This window comes from Mirounga angustirostris, unplaced genomic scaffold (assembly GCF_029215605.1).
Source record: "Mirounga angustirostris isolate CCGP_5_RB_7025 unplaced genomic scaffold, mMirAng1.0.hap1 SCAF_5, whole genome shotgun sequence".
Classification (NCBI taxonomy): Eukaryota; Metazoa; Chordata; class Mammalia; order Carnivora; family Phocidae; genus Mirounga; species Mirounga angustirostris.
The window spans coordinates 74,267,968-74,288,927 of record NW_026991713.1 but is presented as its reverse complement, the minus strand read 5'-3'; the positions used below and the strand labels follow the sequence as shown (position 1 = coordinate 74,288,927).

The 20,960-nt window shown below is 37.5% G+C and overlaps 1 protein-coding gene across 1 annotated transcript; it reads right to left on the bottom strand.

Annotated features, from left to right (window-relative positions):
* Window positions 1–382: 382 nt before the first annotated feature.
* On the bottom strand, window positions 383–653 carry LOC123839217 (NADH dehydrogenase [ubiquinone] 1 beta subcomplex subunit 1). The gene has a single exon (XM_045868565.3). The coding sequence runs from the start codon at window positions 594–596 to the stop codon at window positions 423–425; it is 174 nt and encodes a 57-aa protein (XP_045724521.1). The 5' UTR covers window positions 597–653; the 3' UTR covers window positions 383–422.
* Between the last annotated feature and the right edge of the window lie 20,307 nt (window positions 654–20,960).

Below are 20,960 nucleotides of genomic sequence, written 5' to 3'. Positions count from 1 at the left end.
ACAGTGGTCGTTTTTTATTTGTAGAATTGTAGCGATTCTTTTCTCAAATCTCTGGTTGGTTTTGCAGGTGTTCAGAATGATTTGATAACTCTCTAGCTGAATTCCAGGGACCAGGCAAAATTAGGGTCCCCTACTCCTCTGCCATCTTTCTACTCTCTTATAATGACTGTTTTAATGCACTTGTTTCCTAGTAATGTTTGTGCCCATTCTGGGTTGGTTTTTTAAAAAGAGCTTTATTGAAGTAGAATTCACACACCATACAATTATCTATTTAATTGTATAATTATATGGTTTTTAGTATATTTAGATATGTAGAAGCATCGCCATGTTAACTTCAGAACATTTTTTTCTTAAATAATGAATGTGTTTTTATTTCTCTAATTTTTAAAATGTGAACATTCTGTAATTCAGTCACGGGGCCTTTACTTCCAGGTGACTTCTTCATTGGGTCTCAATTCCCTTTTAAACAACAAACTCTTGTTCCGGAAGGCAGTCAGCTTTTCATCATTCTTTCTGTCTAGATAACATCCAAGGACAAACCCCATGGGCACAAGTATATGTACCCAGTGGTCACGAACAATCTGAATTACGTTCATCCTGAGTGCTGCGGCCTTGGTGCCAAAAATGGCCCCACGACAAAGGGCAGCGATGACCCAACCCCAGAACATTTTTAATCACCTTAAAAAGAAACCTCAGACCCATTAGCTATCATTCCTTATTACCCTATCCCCCTCTCAACCTCAAGGAATCACTAGTCTACTTTCTGTCTCTATAGATTTCCCTTCTGGATTTTCATGTTACTGAAATCATACAATACATGGTCTTTTGTAACCTTTCACTTAGCATGTTTTCAGGGTTCATCCATCTTGTGACATGTATTAGTATTAGTATTTCATTCCTTTTTAATAGCTGAATAATTTTCCATTTTATGGATCTATCACGTTTTATTTATCCACATTTGGTTGTTTCCACTTTTTAGTTATTATGAATAAGAGCTGCTATAATCATTAATGTCCAAAGTTTTGCACAGATATCTGCTTTGATTTCTCTTGGGTATATACCCAGGAGTAGAACTGTTGGGTCCTATGGTAACTCTATGTTTAATCATTTGATGAACTGCCAAACTGTTTTCCAAAGTGGCTGCACCATTTTACATTTTCTCCAACAGTGTATGAGGGTTCCAATATCTTCACATCCTTGTCAACACTTGTCATCTACTCTTTGATTCTAGCTATTCTGATAGGTGTGAAGTGGTATCCCATTGTGGTCTGGTTTGGTTTTAATTGATTTTTCTTGTCATCATGTGTTATATTTTTGTTTCCCAGTGTACCTGGTATTTTGTAATTAAATGATAGACATTTTGATTTTATTTTGTGTTGTGCTAGATATTTTTGTGTTCCCATAAATATTTTTGAGCTTTGTTATGAGACACAGTTATTTGAAAATGGTGTGATCCTTTTGGGTCTCGCTATTAATACTTGTTAGGCAGTACCAGAGCAGTATTTAATCATGGGCTAATTATTCCCCACAACTAAAGCAGTATCCTTCTGAGAACTCTATCCAATATTCCTTGAAGTATGAGTTTCTCCAGTTCGGCTAGTTGGAACAGTCACTGTTTCAGCCTCATGTGAACAATAGGAACTTTTCTGATTATTATGGATAGTTGCTTACTGACTTCACATAATTTCCTCTTACATATGTGTTGTTTCATATATTTCATCTAGTTTTTGAGTTGTTTTAGGTGGGAAGGTAAATCTGGTACCTCTGACTCCATCTTGGCTAGAAGCAGAACTGCTTGATCTATTTTAATAGTCTCCTAATTTGCCAAATTTACTGTTTCTCAGCTCAACTTTGTGCTATGAGACTTACCTTTATAAATACAAATTTTATGTGACTCTGTTTATCTCAGATGGACATTGTAAAGACGAAAATGAGAGAAATGACCCTTCCAAGGTTCAGAAACAATTTCATCTATATGTCTGCAACTTCAACTGCTGCTCTCTTTTAGATGGTGTACTGGTAAGTACGGTATTTGAATTTGCTATTTCTGTATTGAATTTTTTTTTTAAAGAGAGTAGTGGTCTTTTTTTAAAAAAGATATTAATTTTTTATTTTGAGAGAGACAGAGATAGCGACAGAGATAGCTATAGAGAAAGCATAAGCAGGGAGGAGAGGGAGAAGCAGGCTCCCCACTGAATAGGGAGCCCAATGCAGGGCTCAATCCCAGGATCAGGACCGGAGCTGAACCACCCAGGTGCCCCTGTATTGAATTTTCTGACTAATTCCCCTCCTACCATTTAAACTGGAAATGACATTTAATCAAGAAACTGAATGAGGGGTGCCTGGGTGGCTCAGTCTTTAAACACTTGCCTTTGGCTCAGGTCATGATCCCAGGGTCCTGGGATCAAGCCCCGTATTGGGCTCTCTACTCAGCGGGGAGCCTGCTTCTCCCTCTCCCACTCCCTTTGCTTGTGTTCCTACTCTCACGCTCTCTCTTCCTGTCAAATAAATAAATAAAATCTTTTAAAAAAAAAGAAACTGAATGAAAGAAAAGATTTTTTTCCCTGTGTATCTCCTTTTATCAGTAAGCTACATTATCCTTCTTGGCAAGTTTTGGCATAGATACTTTGGTTTTCTATGAGCTTGATATAATATATTCTCCTGAAATTTATGAATCTTGATAGCTTTAAAATAGCTTGATACAGAAATTATCAGTAGATAAACATGGAGCTTCTTTAAAGTTTGTTAAGTTCTGGACACCACTGCAGCAAGTAGAAAGAACTACTTTTAATAGTTTCATTTATCTAGAAACTCAGTTACTTAGAGGCTCACCATGAGAGCTCCTTCTGTTCTGATTCTTATCTTTGGGAATTTTCCAACAAGTATATTTCAAAAATCTCAACATACAAGAACTAATTTTTTTTTTAATTTTAAAAGCGTTATTCACCTTATCATTACTAGCAATCAGAAGATTTTATTTTGAATACAGTAATCCCTTGACATTTTGACCTACTGGAAAATACTGTATGTAATTTACTGTCAACTGAAGTCTTCTTGTCTCCCAGGTTTATATACCTGTATTTATTATACCTGTTTTGTCTCATCCATTTTGGGCATAAAACTCAACTTCCCCTTGGTTACAAAAGAAAAAAAAAAGAATAAAACAAAAACCTACTCACAACATGATTTTGTGAAGTCAATTATTTTTCTGAAGACAAGTTATGGTATGAAATCATGTCATGTATCACCTGCTTTTGCCAATACCTCATCTCTCCTCATAATTGTCTTGCCTTCTTTGTCTTCTTATCTCCTCTCTTCTTAGGGCAACCAGGTGCTTTCCCTTTCATTCTGCAATACATCATTTACTAATTATTTTTCATTAATTGTTTAGGCTTTTGGGGTGGCTCAATGATTTGTCAAAGTAATTTTTTTTTTATCCCATGAACCTTCTCCTCAAGGGGAATTCTGGAAAGTAAAACACTTTTATCTATTTTTATGTATAATGTATCTCTCCTTATGTCTATTGCTTAAAGGATTTTAATGAGCATTCTGGTGTCATAGAAGAACCTGAGAGAAAGTGTTAAAGAGTGTACCTTCTTCATTAAAACAAAAACAAAAACTCTAATGAGCTTAAAGATCATCATGTAGTATTGTTATATATCCGTTTGTCTCGTGTTTTTTATTTTGTTTTTTGACATGAAATGTGTCCAGGTTATATCACATCCTTGATTTTGGTATCAACATGTCTGTCTTTCTTGTATTTTGAAAACTGTCCTTGAAAGTAGAAATATGCTAATTTGTATATACTACATCAAATCCTTTTAGAACTGAGGCAGAATATACAATAAATACACACTTATTAGGAAATAAGCTAATGCATATGGATATTTCTGTATCAGTATCAATTCTGATCAAGTCATGTCTTTGCTTAACAATTTCTAGTGATCTCAGAATAAAGTCTGAACTCCTTAGCTTTGCTTATGAGGGCCTTGATGACATGACTTTGTAGTATGTCCATTTCACAGCCTCTGTTTTATGCTGCTGCCATATTGTACTTTTTTCAGCTCTTTGAACCCACATGCACCTTCAACTCCAGGTTCTTTCTTAACTCTGTTCCTTCTCTCTGGAACAATAAATCTCATCTTCCCCAATCTAGACTGGTGGGTACTTTTGCCACATCCTGCTTTAGCAGGATACTTCCATGTTATTTTGATTTCCTATTTACTTTTCTTTATCCTCTGCTGGCTGGCATAAGCTCTGTTAGGACAGGGATCACCTCCTGCTCAATTAATATTCCATCTTCAGGGCCCAGAATAGGGCCTGCAACATATAACATGATAGGTTTTGAAGAATTATGTTTTAAATGTTGAATGAGAACTAATGGGAAGATGAAAAAAGAAATATTATATTGAACAAATTCTTTACCCTTAAGGATCTTGTAATCCAATCGGAGATGATAAATATATACTCACTTATACTACAAGGCTCTATGGAACAAGCTAAGTGCCACAGGAGAGAAGAAAAGCACCATGAAAGTAAAAAGGAAACCAAACCACATCTAAGTGAGAGCTATTAGAAAGGGCTTCAGGCAGAAAAGGATGTCTGAAGTGGGCCTTTAAGGATGGAAAGAGTAAAGTTTCAATGTAGAGTGTAGAGATGCAGAGTGGAAAGAGCTGGTGCTTGTTAGGACATGCCAAATAATTTTTTTATTGGAGTGAAGGGTAAGTGCAGGGCAGATATAGAGGACAAGGCTGGAGAGGATGGCTCGGGCTACATTTGAGGGCTTTGAAATCTAAGCAGAAGGATACATTTTTAACTTGGTTACCAAAGAAAACTTGGAGGGTGTTTGAGCATACTAAGTATTGGATCAATCTTCATTCTTTGTTGCTATCAGTTATGGTACGTATCAGGGAGTTTTTATATTTATTTATTTACTTAAGATTTTAAAAATTTATTTCTTGACAGAGAGAGACACAGTGAGAGAGGGAACACAAGCAGGCAGAGTGGGAGAGGGAGAAGCAGGCTTCCTGCGGAGCAGGGAGCCCAATGCGGGGCTGGATCCCAGGACCCTGGGGTCATGACCTGAGCCGAAGGCAGACGCTTAATGACTGAGCCACCCAGGCGCCCCTCAGGGAGTTTTTAAAGTAAAAGACTTGTAATAGTGATTTTTGTTTCCACATTTCCTTGATCACCATGCTGATTCCCCCATTCTTTCCCTAAGAAGGAGTAATGGTTTGGGACAAAATAAGAAAGTATAATTTATAAATGTTTGACTTTTTGGTTCTAGTTTTAGATTTGTAAAATAACAATAAATTTATTGTAAAACAATTGGTGAACTATTGTGTGTAGATAAAATAATTCTTGATAATTTATTAAGTAAGGTAATTCAATAATATTTTAAGCTGTTTTGATGGTATCATTTAAACTCAGCTCTATTATTTTAAACTTCAATATGGTAAATTGTTTTGAAGTTTCAATATGGTAGACTTGTTTTAAAACTTCTTTGAGTATTTATAAAATGTAAATTTAGAAATTAAGAAACAAAAGAATGAGTATATAATTATATACGCATGAAGGCATCTTTGACAACAAATAAAATGATGTTTTAAAAATGTAATAATGTTGAAAATTTCTTACCATATATTATGGAAAATAAGCTAAAAGGACAAATATCATTTATACAGTATGATCAGAAATAGGTAAAGTACATAGAAAATACTGGAAGAAAATTTATCAAGTTAGTAAAGGTAATCTTTGTGTTATTTTTTTCCTCTGACGTTGACCTAATTTTAAAATTCTGATCATGCATACCTTATTTATGTAAGGTATTATACTAAATAGCCAGAATTATTATTTTTTCTATCCACATAATTTTAACATTCTGTACTTTTTGTCTTAGGCAGTTCAGGCCACTATAAGAAAATACCACAGATTGGGTGGCTTAAACAACAAACATTTTTTTCTCACAGTTCTCACAGGCTAGAAGTCCAAGATGAGGAGGAGACCTTGCAGTCTCATGGTCAGGTTTTTGGTGAATACCCTCTTTCGGGGGGGAGGGGATCTTCTTTCTGTGTCCCACACCTTGGAAGTGGCAAGGGAACCCTCTGACCTCTTATTATAAGGGGCCTAATCCCATCCATGAGGGCTCCACTCTCATGACCTAATTACCTCCCAAATGCCCAGCCTCCAAATGTCATCACATTGGGATTAGGGTTTCAACATATGAATTTTGGGGAGACACAAACATTCAGTCCATTGCACTTTTCTCTCTGAGACACAAATTCCCAGAAATCAGCTCAGGTATGGAATGTCAGTAAATTTTTATAAAACCATAGACTGTCTTCAGTTTTTTAAATAATTTTTTGTTTACTTAGAACTTTCCTTTATGCCAGAGGTTAAGATCATGATGAACATTTTATACTATTAAAAACAATTTCTAGCATCTTTTCAGATGATTGAAATTCAGTGTTTTTGAACTTTAGAGATTTAAAAAATGTGCTTAATATTCTACATTCTTGGCATTCATTGTATGTTAGTACTGCATTAACCATCAAGGATTTGTAACTATAACTAAGGCACAGTACTTGGTCTTAAATTATACTTAATGGGCGTGGGATATAGACATATAAGCAACAGTGATTTTGCCAAAGAGAATGAAATAATTGCTTTCATAAATATAAAAATGACCCATTATAACAGTTTGAAGGAGGGATCTGATGTTTGATGAATACATATTCTGTGTCTGACACTGTCTTAGATTTTCTCACAGACATGTGTGAGCCAATTTTATTTTGAGATTAAGAGATGTTAAGTAAAATGTCCAAGTATTTATAGATAGTGTTTGTTGAAATTAGGATTTAAACTCAGGGGTATCTGACTGGTTCTACCATAAGACTGTAGAAGTGGTGATGGGCTTCCCAGACAAGGTGGTAAATTAGCTGGGGAATAATGGTACACAATGGAACTTTGTTACATACAAAAGGACTCAAGGGAATTTCCAGGCTGAGAGCACTTATATCCTTGGTGTCTCTCTCACTTCAACTTTCTATCCTTGTTCTAGTACCCATGCATTGGTGACTATATTTTAGGATGGCCAAAGTATACACATGATATCCTACGAATTTTTCCTGGAGTGAGTCCAGGCTTCTCATGTTGCTTTTCTCTACCTGATAAACCTGATCCTTATAAAACCCTATGAATGAAAATAAAATAGTATGAGAAAAACAAAATTCTATGTCATAAAGATAGTATTTTTCAAATATTTTTGGGTGGAGCTATGTTCCAAATGTACGTTATTGTAGTATCACACTCTTATTGTTAACCAGGATGCATGTAAGTGTTAGACTACAGTCATAATGACTTAAGAATTTTAAGACATCACAGAAATATAAATCCTTCCGAGCAAACAGCTGGAACAGCCTAAGGATTTTCGTTACATGGGAGCCATCTCTTCATTCTTTGAAGATTATGGCATCAATAAAAATTATATACAAAGCCATGAAAAATGGTTCTTTAGAGATACGTCCTTTGCCAGAAATCAATTTTGTTCAGCACCATGTCTCTGACTTCTATCATAAAAGATAAAAATCTTAGGATGAGAAGGGAACTTAGGAGGTCATCTATTCTACTAACCCGTATCCTGATAGGGCCACACCTAATCCTGTTTTGAAATATGATAAGACAAACACCCCCCCCCCCCCCCCGGAAAACAGATAATACAATTTTTTCATGTGCTCAGTTAATGTTGAATTGTCTCCTAGGTAAAAAGCCTTTCTATCTGGTTTATACTATCCTTATTTCTTAGCAGAAATTGAGGATTTATCCTTGCTTTTCTCTGTCCCCTCAATTAGATGCCCTTTATGTCTTTGAAGAAGACTGTTAATACTTAAACTGTATTTTCCATTCTAAATAGTCCTAGTTTTTCTAATATTTCTTTGGAGATGTTGTTTTTCTGCTTTTTAAACATCTTCCTTAATTAGGAATAAGTCATTTCCAAATTTTATACATCATTTATTACCCATAATGCCCAGGAAAATATATATACCCCTAGAGGGCAGGGTTATATGTATAGAGTTGGAGGATTTGGACCTTTGCAGAGGGAAATAAAAAGGAAAACTTATGAGTTTGCTACCATTTTATGCACTGAAACAATATTAAAAAGAATAACAAGGGGCAGTCATGAGAGGCTAAAGTAAGGTGAAATGTCATAAACAAACACCAATTTCACGCAGAAGAGTGTGCAGGAAATTGGGGTAGGAAGGAAGGAACTAGGACTTTTCACAGTCCTTGCCTTGTCTGGCATGATCCTCAGGTACTAAATGTGTTTCACTGAATTGGGTATTTTTAGTACAGAAAATGAAGACAAGCCCCCCACGAATTCCACTTGCTACTTATCAGTGTGATCATAACCCAACCAATTCTGGGTGGCATGACAAACATATGTCCAGGCCCCTATACTCCACCCCATGTTATGTGCTATGGTGTTGTGCTTTTTTACAAACCTCATTATCTTTCTGTTTAGGGATCATTCTGTCATTTATAACCATACTTGCAGTCACCTAGCCCCCACACAAGGTTTGTGCTTATGGTTTTTCCTATCCATATGTGTAGCCATAACTCATTTAATAGTTAAATTGCATAAAACTTTTCATACCAGTGAATTCAGACATAACAAAAGAACATGTGGGCAGATTAAATAATTTCTGAATGAATAAGTGGATTAGAATGGAGTAATGTTGAGTTACTGCTGCTAGGGTGGGGGCAAGTTGACTGCTGCAAATAATCATATAGCAAAGAACATTAAGAGAAGAAAAAAGTAACTAAATATAAAGAACTGCACAGTAAAGTTACCCCTTGAACAACACAGGGGTTAGAGGCGCTAATCCCTGTGCAGTCATAAATCTGGGTATAACTTTTGAATCCCCCAAAACTTAACTACTAATAACCTACTATTGACTGGAAGCTTTACCCGTAACATAGTCAATTAATACATATTTTGTATGTTATATTATCACACACTGCATTCTTATAATAAAGTAAGCTAGAGAAAAGAACACGTTATTAAGAAAATCATAAGGAAGAGAAAATACATTTACAATAGTGTACTGTAAAAAATTTACCTATAGGCAGTGCTCCTAGCAGTCCTGTGAGTTTGTCTTGTTTCAACAGTGTTCAGACAGAACAGACCCAGGGACACCCTGCCAGGCTCTGGCCACCCTCTGACTTATTTTCTAGTCACAACCTTCAGAACCATCTTCTCCGTCACTCTCTGCTTCAAGGACAAGCCAACGCTGTTTTCTGAGCTGAGCTCCTTATTGCCAATCAACCATGAGCTCCCAGATTTGTCAGAATTATTCCACCCAGGTGGAGGCCGCTATCAACTGCCTGGTTAACACAGGTCTGTGGGCCGCTTACACTTACCTCTCTTTGGACTTCTGTTGTGACTGTGATGATGTGGCTCTGGAGGGTGTGGGCCACTTCTTCCTGAGTTGGCTGGGGAGAAACAGGAGGGTATTGAGCATCTTTTGAAGATGTAAAACTAGCATAAAGCTGTGCCCTCTTCAAGAACATGCAGAAGCTGTCTCAAGATGTTTGGGGCTGAACCCTAGATGCCGTGGGAGCCCCCATGGTCCTGAAGAACAGCCTGAAGCAGGCCCTTCTGGAGCTGCAGGCCTCAGGTTCCACCCACATAGGCATCCAGCTCCTCGCTTCCTGCAGAACTGCTTCCTTGGCGACGACCTGACTCATCTCAGCAGGCTGGACCCACCTGTGCAGGCTAGGTGCAGATCTTTTCCAGAGGCTCATCCTCAAGCATGGCTAGGAGCCTGGCAGACTTTGAGGACCCTTGGGCCTCCCCCTGGTGCCAGGGCTTCTGCCTGATCCTCTCCTTGTGGCCACTAGGCAGCTTTTTAGCCACCTTGGAGCCCTCTCCCCATGTGGGCCAAGGGGAAACAAAGTTTTTGTAGGAAAAAAAATCTGTGTATAAGTGGACCTGTTCAATTCAAACCCATGTTGTTCAAGGGTCAACTGTAATGAGGAGATAATGCAGTGAGTTGTGACTCACCCTTATTATAGTCCAAAGAGAGGTAAGTGTAAGCGGCCCACAGACCTGTGTTAACCAGGCAGTTGATAGCGGCCTCCACCTGGGTGGAATAATTCTGACAAATCTGGGAGCTCATGGTTGATTGGCAATAAGGAGCTCAGTTCAGAAAACAGCGTTGGCTTGTCCTTGAAGCAGAATGGCGGAGAAGATGGTTCTGAAGGTTGTGACTAGGGTCAACTGTAATGAGTAGAAGATACATAATCCCAGTGAGTTCTCATCCTCCATTCACCCTTATTTTGTTGATCTTCTTTGGACTTCCTGATTCAAGGTATTCTTTACTCTGCTGGTGGAAAATAGAGTAAGCTTGGAATACTGGAGTGTAGCCGTTCTTAAAGAGTGACCCAAAAGAGCAGCAGCAACACTTAGAAACTTGTTTGAAATGCAGACACTCTAACCCCAACCCAGACCTAATGAATTGGACTCTGGGGTTGCACCTGCAATCTGTGTTTTAATAATCACCTCTGGGTGATTCTGATGCAGCTGAAGTTTGAGATGTAGTGTCTAGTGTAGTGGATGAAGCAGATCTCTCTTTAGGACCGAGATGCTTATTATTATCTCAGCTGCTAGGAATGTAGCTTATCCATGGCTCTAGGAGTTGTCTGTGACTGAAAGGAGCAGCCTCGTCCAAGGGTAGGTCCCTCTCTTATCCAGTGATTTATTGGTAAGTGGGCACGAAGCTCAGCTTTTACTTTAATCTGGGCATCTCTGAAGAGATGCACTTACTTCTGAGCTTTCCATCAGATCAGCTGTGGCCTCTGTTGCACCTGCATCCTGTTGAACTCACCCTTTACTCAATCCTGCTCCCCTCTGATCCTTAACAGACATTATTCCTGAGAGCACTCTTCACATTTCTATCTTATCACCTGTATCCTGAGGAACCTGAAGTTTGGAAAATGAATCCCATGAAAGCTTAGCTTTCATATTGTTGGAGGAGGTCATGGAGAGGATGTGACCTTCAGTTGACTCTTGAGCTGAACCAGGGGAATCAGAGGCTCCTCAACCCCTCCCTGTCCTTGGAATGTATATTCCACCTACTATTTCCACACGAAGCAGCTTCAATAATGCAGACTTGAGAGAGTAATGTGTTGTTGAGACTGTGTAGATAGTATAATGTGACTGAACCATGTAAAGGCCTTTATATAAACTTTCAAGATTCTGGCAGGCTGGTGTGGTAATCTACTCATCTTATCAGCCTTGTAAGCTCCCTTGCTTATTAAATCTGCCACCTACAAATTTGGGACGGTCTGCCTCTTTCTTGGGTCTCCCCTTATTTTCTGTATGGGGGGGGCAGTTTCAAATTTCACCCAGGGAACTTCTGGAGTTGCAAAATAACATGTGTTCCAAAAGTCCACACACTTGTATGGGAGTGGGAAGGAGTCCACAATTTAAAAAGCAAAACACAAAGATTTGTGAGGAGCAACTGAAGATAGAGGAGTTTCTGTTTCTTTTCCCATGTCAAGATAGGTCACAAAAGATTAAATTGTTAAAAACTAAATTTATAATTTTTTATACCCGATTATGAACTAAGATTTCTATCCCACAGCACAAAGTGGAGGCTATTTTTTTTTTGTTGTTACATAAAGTATATTAAAAAGAACCAAACAACCAAACAAAAACAACTCCCTTTCCAATAACTCAGAGCAGAGATGTTTGCAATGGGCAGCAACAGAGGACTCCATTTCATCTGATGTCTGCTGACGTATGTACAATAGTTAAAAGATTCAAAGGTAGAATGATAGTTGAGGAAAACCCTGTTCTTTATAGAACTTTGAGCAATTGTGAACACAGAATACTTTCAGAGTACTTAGACAATGGCAGTTTTTGTACAGAGGTTAGCTTGAGGTGGACTAAAGTGAATTACAAGAATAAAGGCTGTGAAAGTGGTAAATGTCCCTGATCTGATCTAGAAAAGATACTTTTTATGGGTTTCACCAATATTTCAGTGAGGAGAAATTATTTATCAATAGGGCATGTTCTCTACTGTGAATAATAGCTACATTTATTGAGTGCTTACCTTGTGCTAGGCACTGGTCTAGAGTTTAAAGTGTGTATTAACCACAGTTAATGAGGGTTCTCTGAATCAGATGGACTCATCTGCCAGGTGTAGGTACTGCAACGAAGCCCAAATTAAGTAGACGTTTTAAGCGGCTTCTTTACAGTATAGAACCTGAATATGTACGAATTCCTAGTCATTTTTTTAAAAGATTTATTTATTTATTTATTTGAGAGAGAGAATGAGATAGAGCATGAGAGGGGGGAGGGTCAGAGGGAGAAGCAGACTCCCTGCTGAGCAGAGAGCCCGATGCGGGACTCGATCCCAGGACTCCAGGATCATGACCTGAGCCGAAGGCAGTCGCCTAACCAACTGAGCCACCCAGGCGTCCTGAATTCCTAGTCATTTAAAAAGTTCTATCAATTAGGGGCACCTGGGTGGCTCAGATGGTTAAGCATCTGCCTTCGGCTCAGGTCATGATCCCAGAGTCCTGGGATCCATCCCTGCATCAGGCTCCCTGCTCAGTTGGGAGCCTGCCTCTCCCTCTCCCTCTACCATTCCCTCCACTTGTGCTCTCTGGCTCTCTCTCTCTACCAAATAAATAAAATCTTAAAAAAAAATTCTATCAATTAGTTAAATGATCATAAAAATTCTCATAAAAATTCTACAGCAAAGGAGAAAGAATTTGGAACCCAAAGCTTGTGGTGACTTGACATATTTATAAATGTTATTAAATGTAAATTAACTCATGTTAAAAAATGAAAGCTTATTATAAATCTATGAATCATTGCTTTTCTAATAACATTCTATGGGATTCATTTTCCAAATTTCAAATACTTATTACTTCTACTTTTGAATTTAAAAAAGATATTGTTTAAAGAAACATATTCTAGCATTTGGCTACTGTTTAAGGATTGATAATCTGTTTTGAATGTTATCTCATCCTTGTGCTTAGAATATGGACATTGAACATCTTATTAATCTTGTTCAGAGAATAGGATGAAAGGGAATGGTAACCCCTAACAAATTTTTGTACTTTATTATCTTTTTGCTAGTTTTTCCTTGCTTTGTTTATCAGGTTAAACAAGAATTGATAATGTATTATTATTTTAAATAATAAGGTTCTTGTTATTAGGCCTTAGGTCCTTTTCATTTTTATTTATTATTGACATTTTGTTTGTACTTTTGGTGTTCATTTTTATAAACTACTTCAATTTAGGAATCCTAACTATGATGGATTCTAAAATAAGGTATTTTCAGTTACTGCTTCTCTTCTCCCATTTTTAGTAGGTTTTATATAAACCTAAGTCAAACATTCTTTATTAAGACTTTTGGTTCTATGAGACTCCTAGAGAGTCTCCTCTAGCTTCTATAGACTAGCTTCTATTTTTCTTACTTATAAAATAAATTCCCACTGTCTATTGACTATATACTATATAAATCTGACAGATTATAATTGGTAGATATAAATAAATGGTGCAGAGGTACATTAACTCCTTTACTTTTCTGGCCTGCAAAGGTGTTGTTTTGGCTATAGTTTGCTTGTAAGTTAAACTGTGTTACCCTATTTGAGACAAAAAATGTCTTTATTATTATAATTGGGTGTGCTAGTTGCCCACCAAAATCTGTTCTCCCTTTCTTCCCAGTTTCTTAAGTTCTTGACAATAGAATGTGAACAGAGATGAGGGGACCATGTGTGGGCCATATCCCCTCCCTCACAGACAAGCTGCCATTCAGCCTCTTCTATGCCCATGAAGACATTATCCTAGGGGATCCCCCCCGCCACCCTGTGAACCAAGATAGAAGGAACCTGGGTCCTTGAATGACTGTATAAAGCAAAACCACCAGCCTAACTTTTCTAAAATGTGATAGAGAAATGAGTATTTTTTTCCCCTTGCCACTGTATTTTTGGGTCTCCTTGACATAGTTTTAACTTACTATATTTCCAAATTTGGAAATAATACTTCCAAAAATTAGCGATTTTTTTGAACTTAATTTTTTTATTGTTTCTGTAAGACAAATTAGGCATTCTCAAAGTCAGTCTTGCTTCAAGAGCCATAGATGGCCAAATAAGCATATTGGGATAAAATGAATTAATCACCCCACAAATATTCATTACTTTCATGTTATTATTTATCACTGTATTCAATTCTGGGGGCTATAAATGTCTACATGACATCATTCCTGCTTATTTTGATGGGAAATAAATATTTTTCACACATGTTATAAACTTGTTTTATGTATGTTTTAGGTGATCATTTTACTGAAAATGTTATTTGAGCTCATTGTGTGAAGTTACTGCGTGGAATGGTATGGATAAAAATGAAGACTAAAACATGGTCACTTCCCTCAAGGAACCCACAGAAGGGAAAAACAGTACTGAAATATACTTCGTAATTTGCTTTTGATAAATGTTGACCTCTTTGAACTTTGCTACAATGGAGAAAATAGATTTTATCATACCTTTTTGTAGATGATGAAGTGGAGACTTAATAAAGATAATAACTATACTTATTGACTACCTACTAGTAGATCCTGTGCTTCCTTCTTGGGCCAAACTATACTGGAAGTGGGTGCAGTTAGTACAAAGCCCTGGATGATTCCATGGGATCTGAGAGAAGCAAGTGTATGTGATACCTGTCTCCTGATGGAGCCTGAGGAAATGGCAAGACCTAGGTGAGAGTTTTACAAAATTTCATGTGTCCTGGTGAGAGGCAAAAATAGTAGAGTGATTCCCAAGCAAGGAAGTTGGGTCCATAGTGGGGCCAGGGTGACAGAAGAGCAGAGGACTGATTTCCATGTGCCAGAGAGAAGTGTGAAAGTGACAGAGGGCATTAGCTTCCTAATTTCCCTTATGCCAGTATGGTGTGGGTAGTTTCATGGTGACTCCCCTGCACCTGAAGTAACAGAGCTCAACCCTAGGGGACCTTTTGGACAGGAGTGAAACCTAAGAAGCTGCAGCCTGATCAGCTGACACCTGAGATCAGAGAAGAATAGGGGTCCATACAAATGCCAGAGTAGCAAGCTGCTCACTCAGATCTGGTATCTTCCTCTCTGAATGCCCTATGAAGCCAAGGCCCCGTCCCATGCCACCAGGGTAAAAGAGATCCCCTCTGGACTGACTAGGAGTAAGTTTCTACCACCATTAAAATAAGCTTACTATTATGAAGACTATATCATTTATGGTCCAAAAAGGGACACTTTTTTAAAAATGTATGTATTTATTTTAAGTAATCTCTACACCCAGTGTGGGACTTGAACTCACGACCCTGAGATCAAGAGTCGCATGCTCTCCTGACTGAACCAGCCAGGCACCCCCAAATATGGACACTTTTGAGGGTGAAAAGGGGAACTCTTGATAATTACACCAGATTAGCATATGTAAAGTGCGACTGACCAGGGCAAATTGGGAAAATAGTCACTTTCTTCTTACAAAAAGAATTAGGATGAGTTACACAAAAACTAAACAAGTTAAATTTCTCACACACATGAAAATATGGACTAAAATTCATACCCACCACAAAGGCAATGTGTACAGCAGAATCTGCCTCTGCAGATCACTGTAATATGTAAGGAAGATGACTTTTTCCTTCTGCCCACATTCTATACTTTGAAAGTATGGGGCTTCTATACTCTGTTGCAATTTTTGCTAACTCCTCCCTGTGTAAAGAGGAATGATTTATCTCTCGGTGAGATGACAAGGATTTGCCATCATGTGTTCATTTTCCTCCGTAAGTGAAAATACAGAGTTAAACATCCCTCTAACAATGTGACCTGCCTTTTCTTGCTGGGTGAAAGCACTGGAATTTTCTTTCTTTTGCCATATCTCTGCCTTCAAACTGACACCTACCCGGGTAGGCTCTGTTCCTGTGCAGAGGACACAAGAAATTTGGGGCGGCTAGACTCAGTTTGCAGAAAATGAGTGGGAAGCTTAATTTTGAACACAGCTCCAAGCCATAGGTCTCTATTCCATCTCTCCTAGTAAAAAAGCAGGTATTTTAATTTCTATCTGGCATCTGTGTGCATTCCTTAATTTGTTTCAAACTAATTAAGGGAAGAGATTTGTCTAGCCCCTTAGAGACACAACATGGCAACAGTATGCCCTGAATGATTTGGATTATGACTCAAGTGAGAGATGTTCTACTGGAGACAGTTATTATATGCTCTGCTTGGGATGCAGATGCCTTCCAGAACTTTTATTATTATGCCTGAAGCTATGCTTAAATAGAATTTTAACTTTTGTAAAACATGACACCTTTTAGGAATTGATCCCACTACTTGGTAATAGATTAATGTAATATGGCCTTACATTTCTTAGGGCTTTCAGTTCATTTTTCTGGTTGTAGATACTAAGGGAGAATGTTTCTTACCTCATTCCTGAAAATTTCTTCCAATTCAGAGAACTCAGTTTAGGGAACTCTTCTAGTTTAGGCAACTCGGTGGCCATGCTGGCCTCTCTCCATCCCTTTTCCCCTGCCCCAGAAATACAGAAGTTCCCGCCGAAAAGCGGTTTCGTTATCGGAGGTTTCAATTACCTGTGGTCAACGCGGGTCTGAAGGAAGATGACTCTCCACGGGACGAATCGTCAGAGGGTTAGTAGCAGCCTAACGCTACGTCACAACGCCTGCGTCATTCCCCTCACGTCATCCCGTCACGCAGGCGTTTTATCGTCTCGCATCAGCGCAAGGGTGGGTACAGCCCCGTGAAACATTTTCCGAGAGCCCGCGTTCAGGTAACTTTTATTACAGTATATTGTTATAATTGTTCTATTTTATTACTAGTTGTTAGTGTTAACCTCTTACTGCGCCTAATTTATAGATTGAACTTTGTCGTCGGTATGTATTTATAGGGAAAAAAACCCCATAGCGTATAGGGTGCCATACTATCCGCAGTTTCAGGCATCCGCTGAGGGTCTTGGAACGATCCCCCGTGATAAAGGGCGACTACTGTAACATGTAAATTTGGGAAGGATCAACCGAGCATGCACAGTTCAGCTTCCTTTCTTTTATAATAAGGCTGTCTTTATGGAGCGGTTTTCTTCAGCTCCTCTGTGCTTTAAGTCTTACCTGCTCTTATCCAGCAATGCCTGTGACTGGATAAGGTAAATCGGCCTAACACTGGGTTCAATTAGCAAGCCAATTTAGCTCTTGTATCAAGCTGTGAAGTGGCCTTTGATATAGTTCTTTATAATCAAAGGATGAGGTTTTGATTGGCTGTTTTACTCCTTTTAGTTCTCTAATGTGTACCGGGCCACCTCAATGTTCTGACAATGGAGTGATGATTTTTTGGGTTATGAATGAGCTAATCTGTGGACGTATTTGGGTATTTGCATAAAGTAAAAATTATTTTGTGGTATTTCTTAGCAACACCCAAGCATCACCAGCAGATAGCTATGCATCATTAAAAAGATCTTTATTATCCCCTGGAGGGATGACAGGGCTGACAGGCTGTTCTGGAAAAGGGAATATTAAAATGCAATTAGAAAATTCAGAAAAAGAAAAGGTGTTAACTCTTGCAATTAAGTCATATTTTCGTCTATGTCCGCTTGGTTTTCTCAGTTTTGCTTTTCTCCTTCACAGCTGAGCTTAGTGATGTTTCAAGCCTCAGTCCACAGGGAGGACCCTGGATATTATGGATGCTCTGAATTGAATAGCCCCTTTCTTACTCTCCTCTCCTGGTAGGCACTGATACCTCACCTGGCCTTTCCTCAGTAATAAGAGCTACTATTTTGGGGGGGGGGGTCTATTATGTTCTAAGACTTTGAATAAATTATTTAGTTTTATTGTCATGACAATGCTATAAAATAGATTTTATTATCAGCATTTTTAGTGAAGAAGAAATTGATATCCAGAGAAGTTATGTGACCACAAAACAGAAGAACTTGAAATTAAGTCTCTCAAATTCCTACATCACACTTGGATGATATGTAGGAGAAAATAATCAGATGCATATTCATTCTCTGACCTCTGCAGGTATGGGTTATGTGGGGAAACAAAAACTGTTATTAAGTGTTCCCTAATGAACTGGTAGTAGAGTTTGCAATATTGGTCTGAAACTTCTTCAGATGTATAGACCTGGAGTAGCACTTTTGGATCAATAGCATAAATTGTGCTGAGAGACTGTGTCACCATAAATATTGTCTAGAGGAAGGGCTTTGATTTTCTTTTTGCTTAGTTCAGATCCTTTACATTAAATACTACAATATCCATAGTATTTATTACATAACATAGAGAGCATAGTGTTGTTAATATTTTAGTAGGGTCACCTAAGGCAGTGGTAGTTGGGTATGAGGAAACACTGATTTAAAAAATCTGAGCTGTCAAAGCAAATTCTCAAAAGTATAGTCACATTTTAGCATTCATGATATGGAAAAAGATAGTGTTCATTGTCAACACAATTACATTTTGTTCCTGAGATGGAATTCTGTAAACATGTTTGCTTGCATGGATCTAAGAAAATACATTTCGCCCTTGAGGAATTTTTACTTTTTCCTGACCATCTCATTATTGTTTTTTCTGTTGTCTTAAGGAGGTCAGTCTTAGAGCTTTGTGTAGAATGATGTTTCCTGCTTTATTGTACTGTACTGTACTTAAAGTATTAGAGTGAACCTGGTATTCTGACCAGCAGGTTGGAGAGTAGAGTCAATCTGCAGAGGGAAGTCAGGCAAGGAGAGCTGGCATAAGTAAACCTGGCAGTTGGGCTCCTGTTGTATTTTATTGTATTAATAATTAATTAATTCTTTTTTTCTGAAACAGCTCTATATCCTGGAGGCATTAGCTCTTGTTTAATTAAGCCTCTTATGGTATAAGACAGAGTTGGAAATAAAGGATGTTAGGCAACTACCCCTCATTTGTGACTTTGTCAGAAATATTGGCTTCTAATACCTAGCACAGACTCGGTAGATGAGGTGCTCAAAAATATGTTGGCTAATTGAACATAATAATAATCATAAAAAGACATTAAAAGGAGACATTATTAATGCTTAAAAATATTTTGAATAATGAATATTCCTGTATTCTTATTGAATACATATGGGATTCCACATTTGTGCTAAACCTTTTGCAATATAATTGTGTTTCAAATAGAAATAACTTTCAGCCTAAATTCCTTGCATGTGGTGCTACTGCAAACATTTACCTTGCTTTATAAAGTAAGTGAGTTTCTAAAATTTAAAGAATGTATTAAGCACATACCACAGGGCAGAACTTCAGTCTTCCCTCAAGCTTTGGCAAATACATGATGATGCTTTTATTCTTCCACTAAGTACATGGTGACTCAGGTAAGTTAAATAACTTACCTAAAATCACAGGTTGGTAAGGGGTCACTCTGGATCTTTTTCACAACAAAGCCATTGCTTTTCCTGCTACACTCTACTGTGTGTAATTGTAGTTTTTTTTACATCTAGCCATCTTTCAAATGGCTGGGAAGGCTCAAAAGTAAAGGATTTTTGTAGTAAAATAGTCCTCTTAGGGACTATTTTAGGGAATGCACTTAAAAATAATGTACATTATCCTTTTATCTCTTTTGTAAATTTAATTTTTGTATATTAATTTAGGTATATCTATAGCAATATTATCAGTAATATTTTCAAAAAATACATTGCATATACTTTTCATATTCAGTTTTTAATATGGTGCTTTATGCATACTATTTTACTTAATTATAATAATAATCATACATAAAATAGGTATATTACTCTTATTTACAAATGGGAAAATAAAGAACAGTGAGGTTAAATTACTTGTCCAAGGATGTATAACTGTGGAATTGGAAAACTGTATGATTTTTTTTACCTAAATTTTCTCAAGTCTTATTGGTTCCTAGATCAATTATAGAAATTTCTAGAATAATATAAATATTGCCTAACTAAAACTTAAGTCACAATAATTGCCAAATTTTATTCTAACATTAGGGGGAAGTATCACATGTTTTAGATAGTCTCTTTTTGTCATTAAATATAACACTCTAACAATTTTGATTTTTCCAATAAAGAAATTTAATTTTACATGAAATTCACAGCCTTTTAAACAGATATTGTCAATCATTCTCCAGGTTTCTTCAACCATTACAACTTAAGAATCAAATAGAACAGATAATTTTCTCAGATGACAGAAATATAGGAACATACATAAGATTATCATTGTGACTTATTGCTAAACTTGTTGAGGAAAAATGTTTTTACTGGTAAATTCCTACAAGAATATTTACTTCTTTCACCAAACTCTTTACAAATGAGACTTGAGAGGTGGGTGACTAATATTCTGATTTTTTCAGCCTATCAAAGTATTGTTTTGAGGATTGCTTGATGCAGGAATTAAAATTGTTTTTATCCTGGGCGCCTGGGTGGCATTATGTCTGCATTCGGCTCAGGTCATGATCCCAAGGTCCTGGGATCGAGCCCTGCGTTGGGCTCCCTGCTCCGCGGGAAACCTGCTTCTCCCTCTCCCACTCCCCCTGCTTGTGTTTCCTCTCTCGCTGTCTCTCTCTGTCAAATAAATAAAATCTTTAAAAAATAAAATAAAATTGTTGTTATCCTTCAGGCACATACCAGGTGTAGAGGTGACTTATCTTTTGTTGTCTAGTCTGCTTAGTGAGTGGTGTGGAGTGAGAAAGTTAATGCATTAGCAACACAGGGTTTCAGTATGGATATTACTTGCTTGATTGGCTATGCAGGCTGATACCTTGCTTGAATAGGTGTTGCAGAGACTGGCTTGGGTAAATAAGCCATCATCCATTAGGATCCAGACACCTAAACACTGTCCTTTGCATACAAAATTTTATGTCTAATTATTTTCCCATATGCTTTGGTATATAATATATTGACCTGTTTTCTGTGTAGGCAGATACCCAGGTTTACAAGTATAT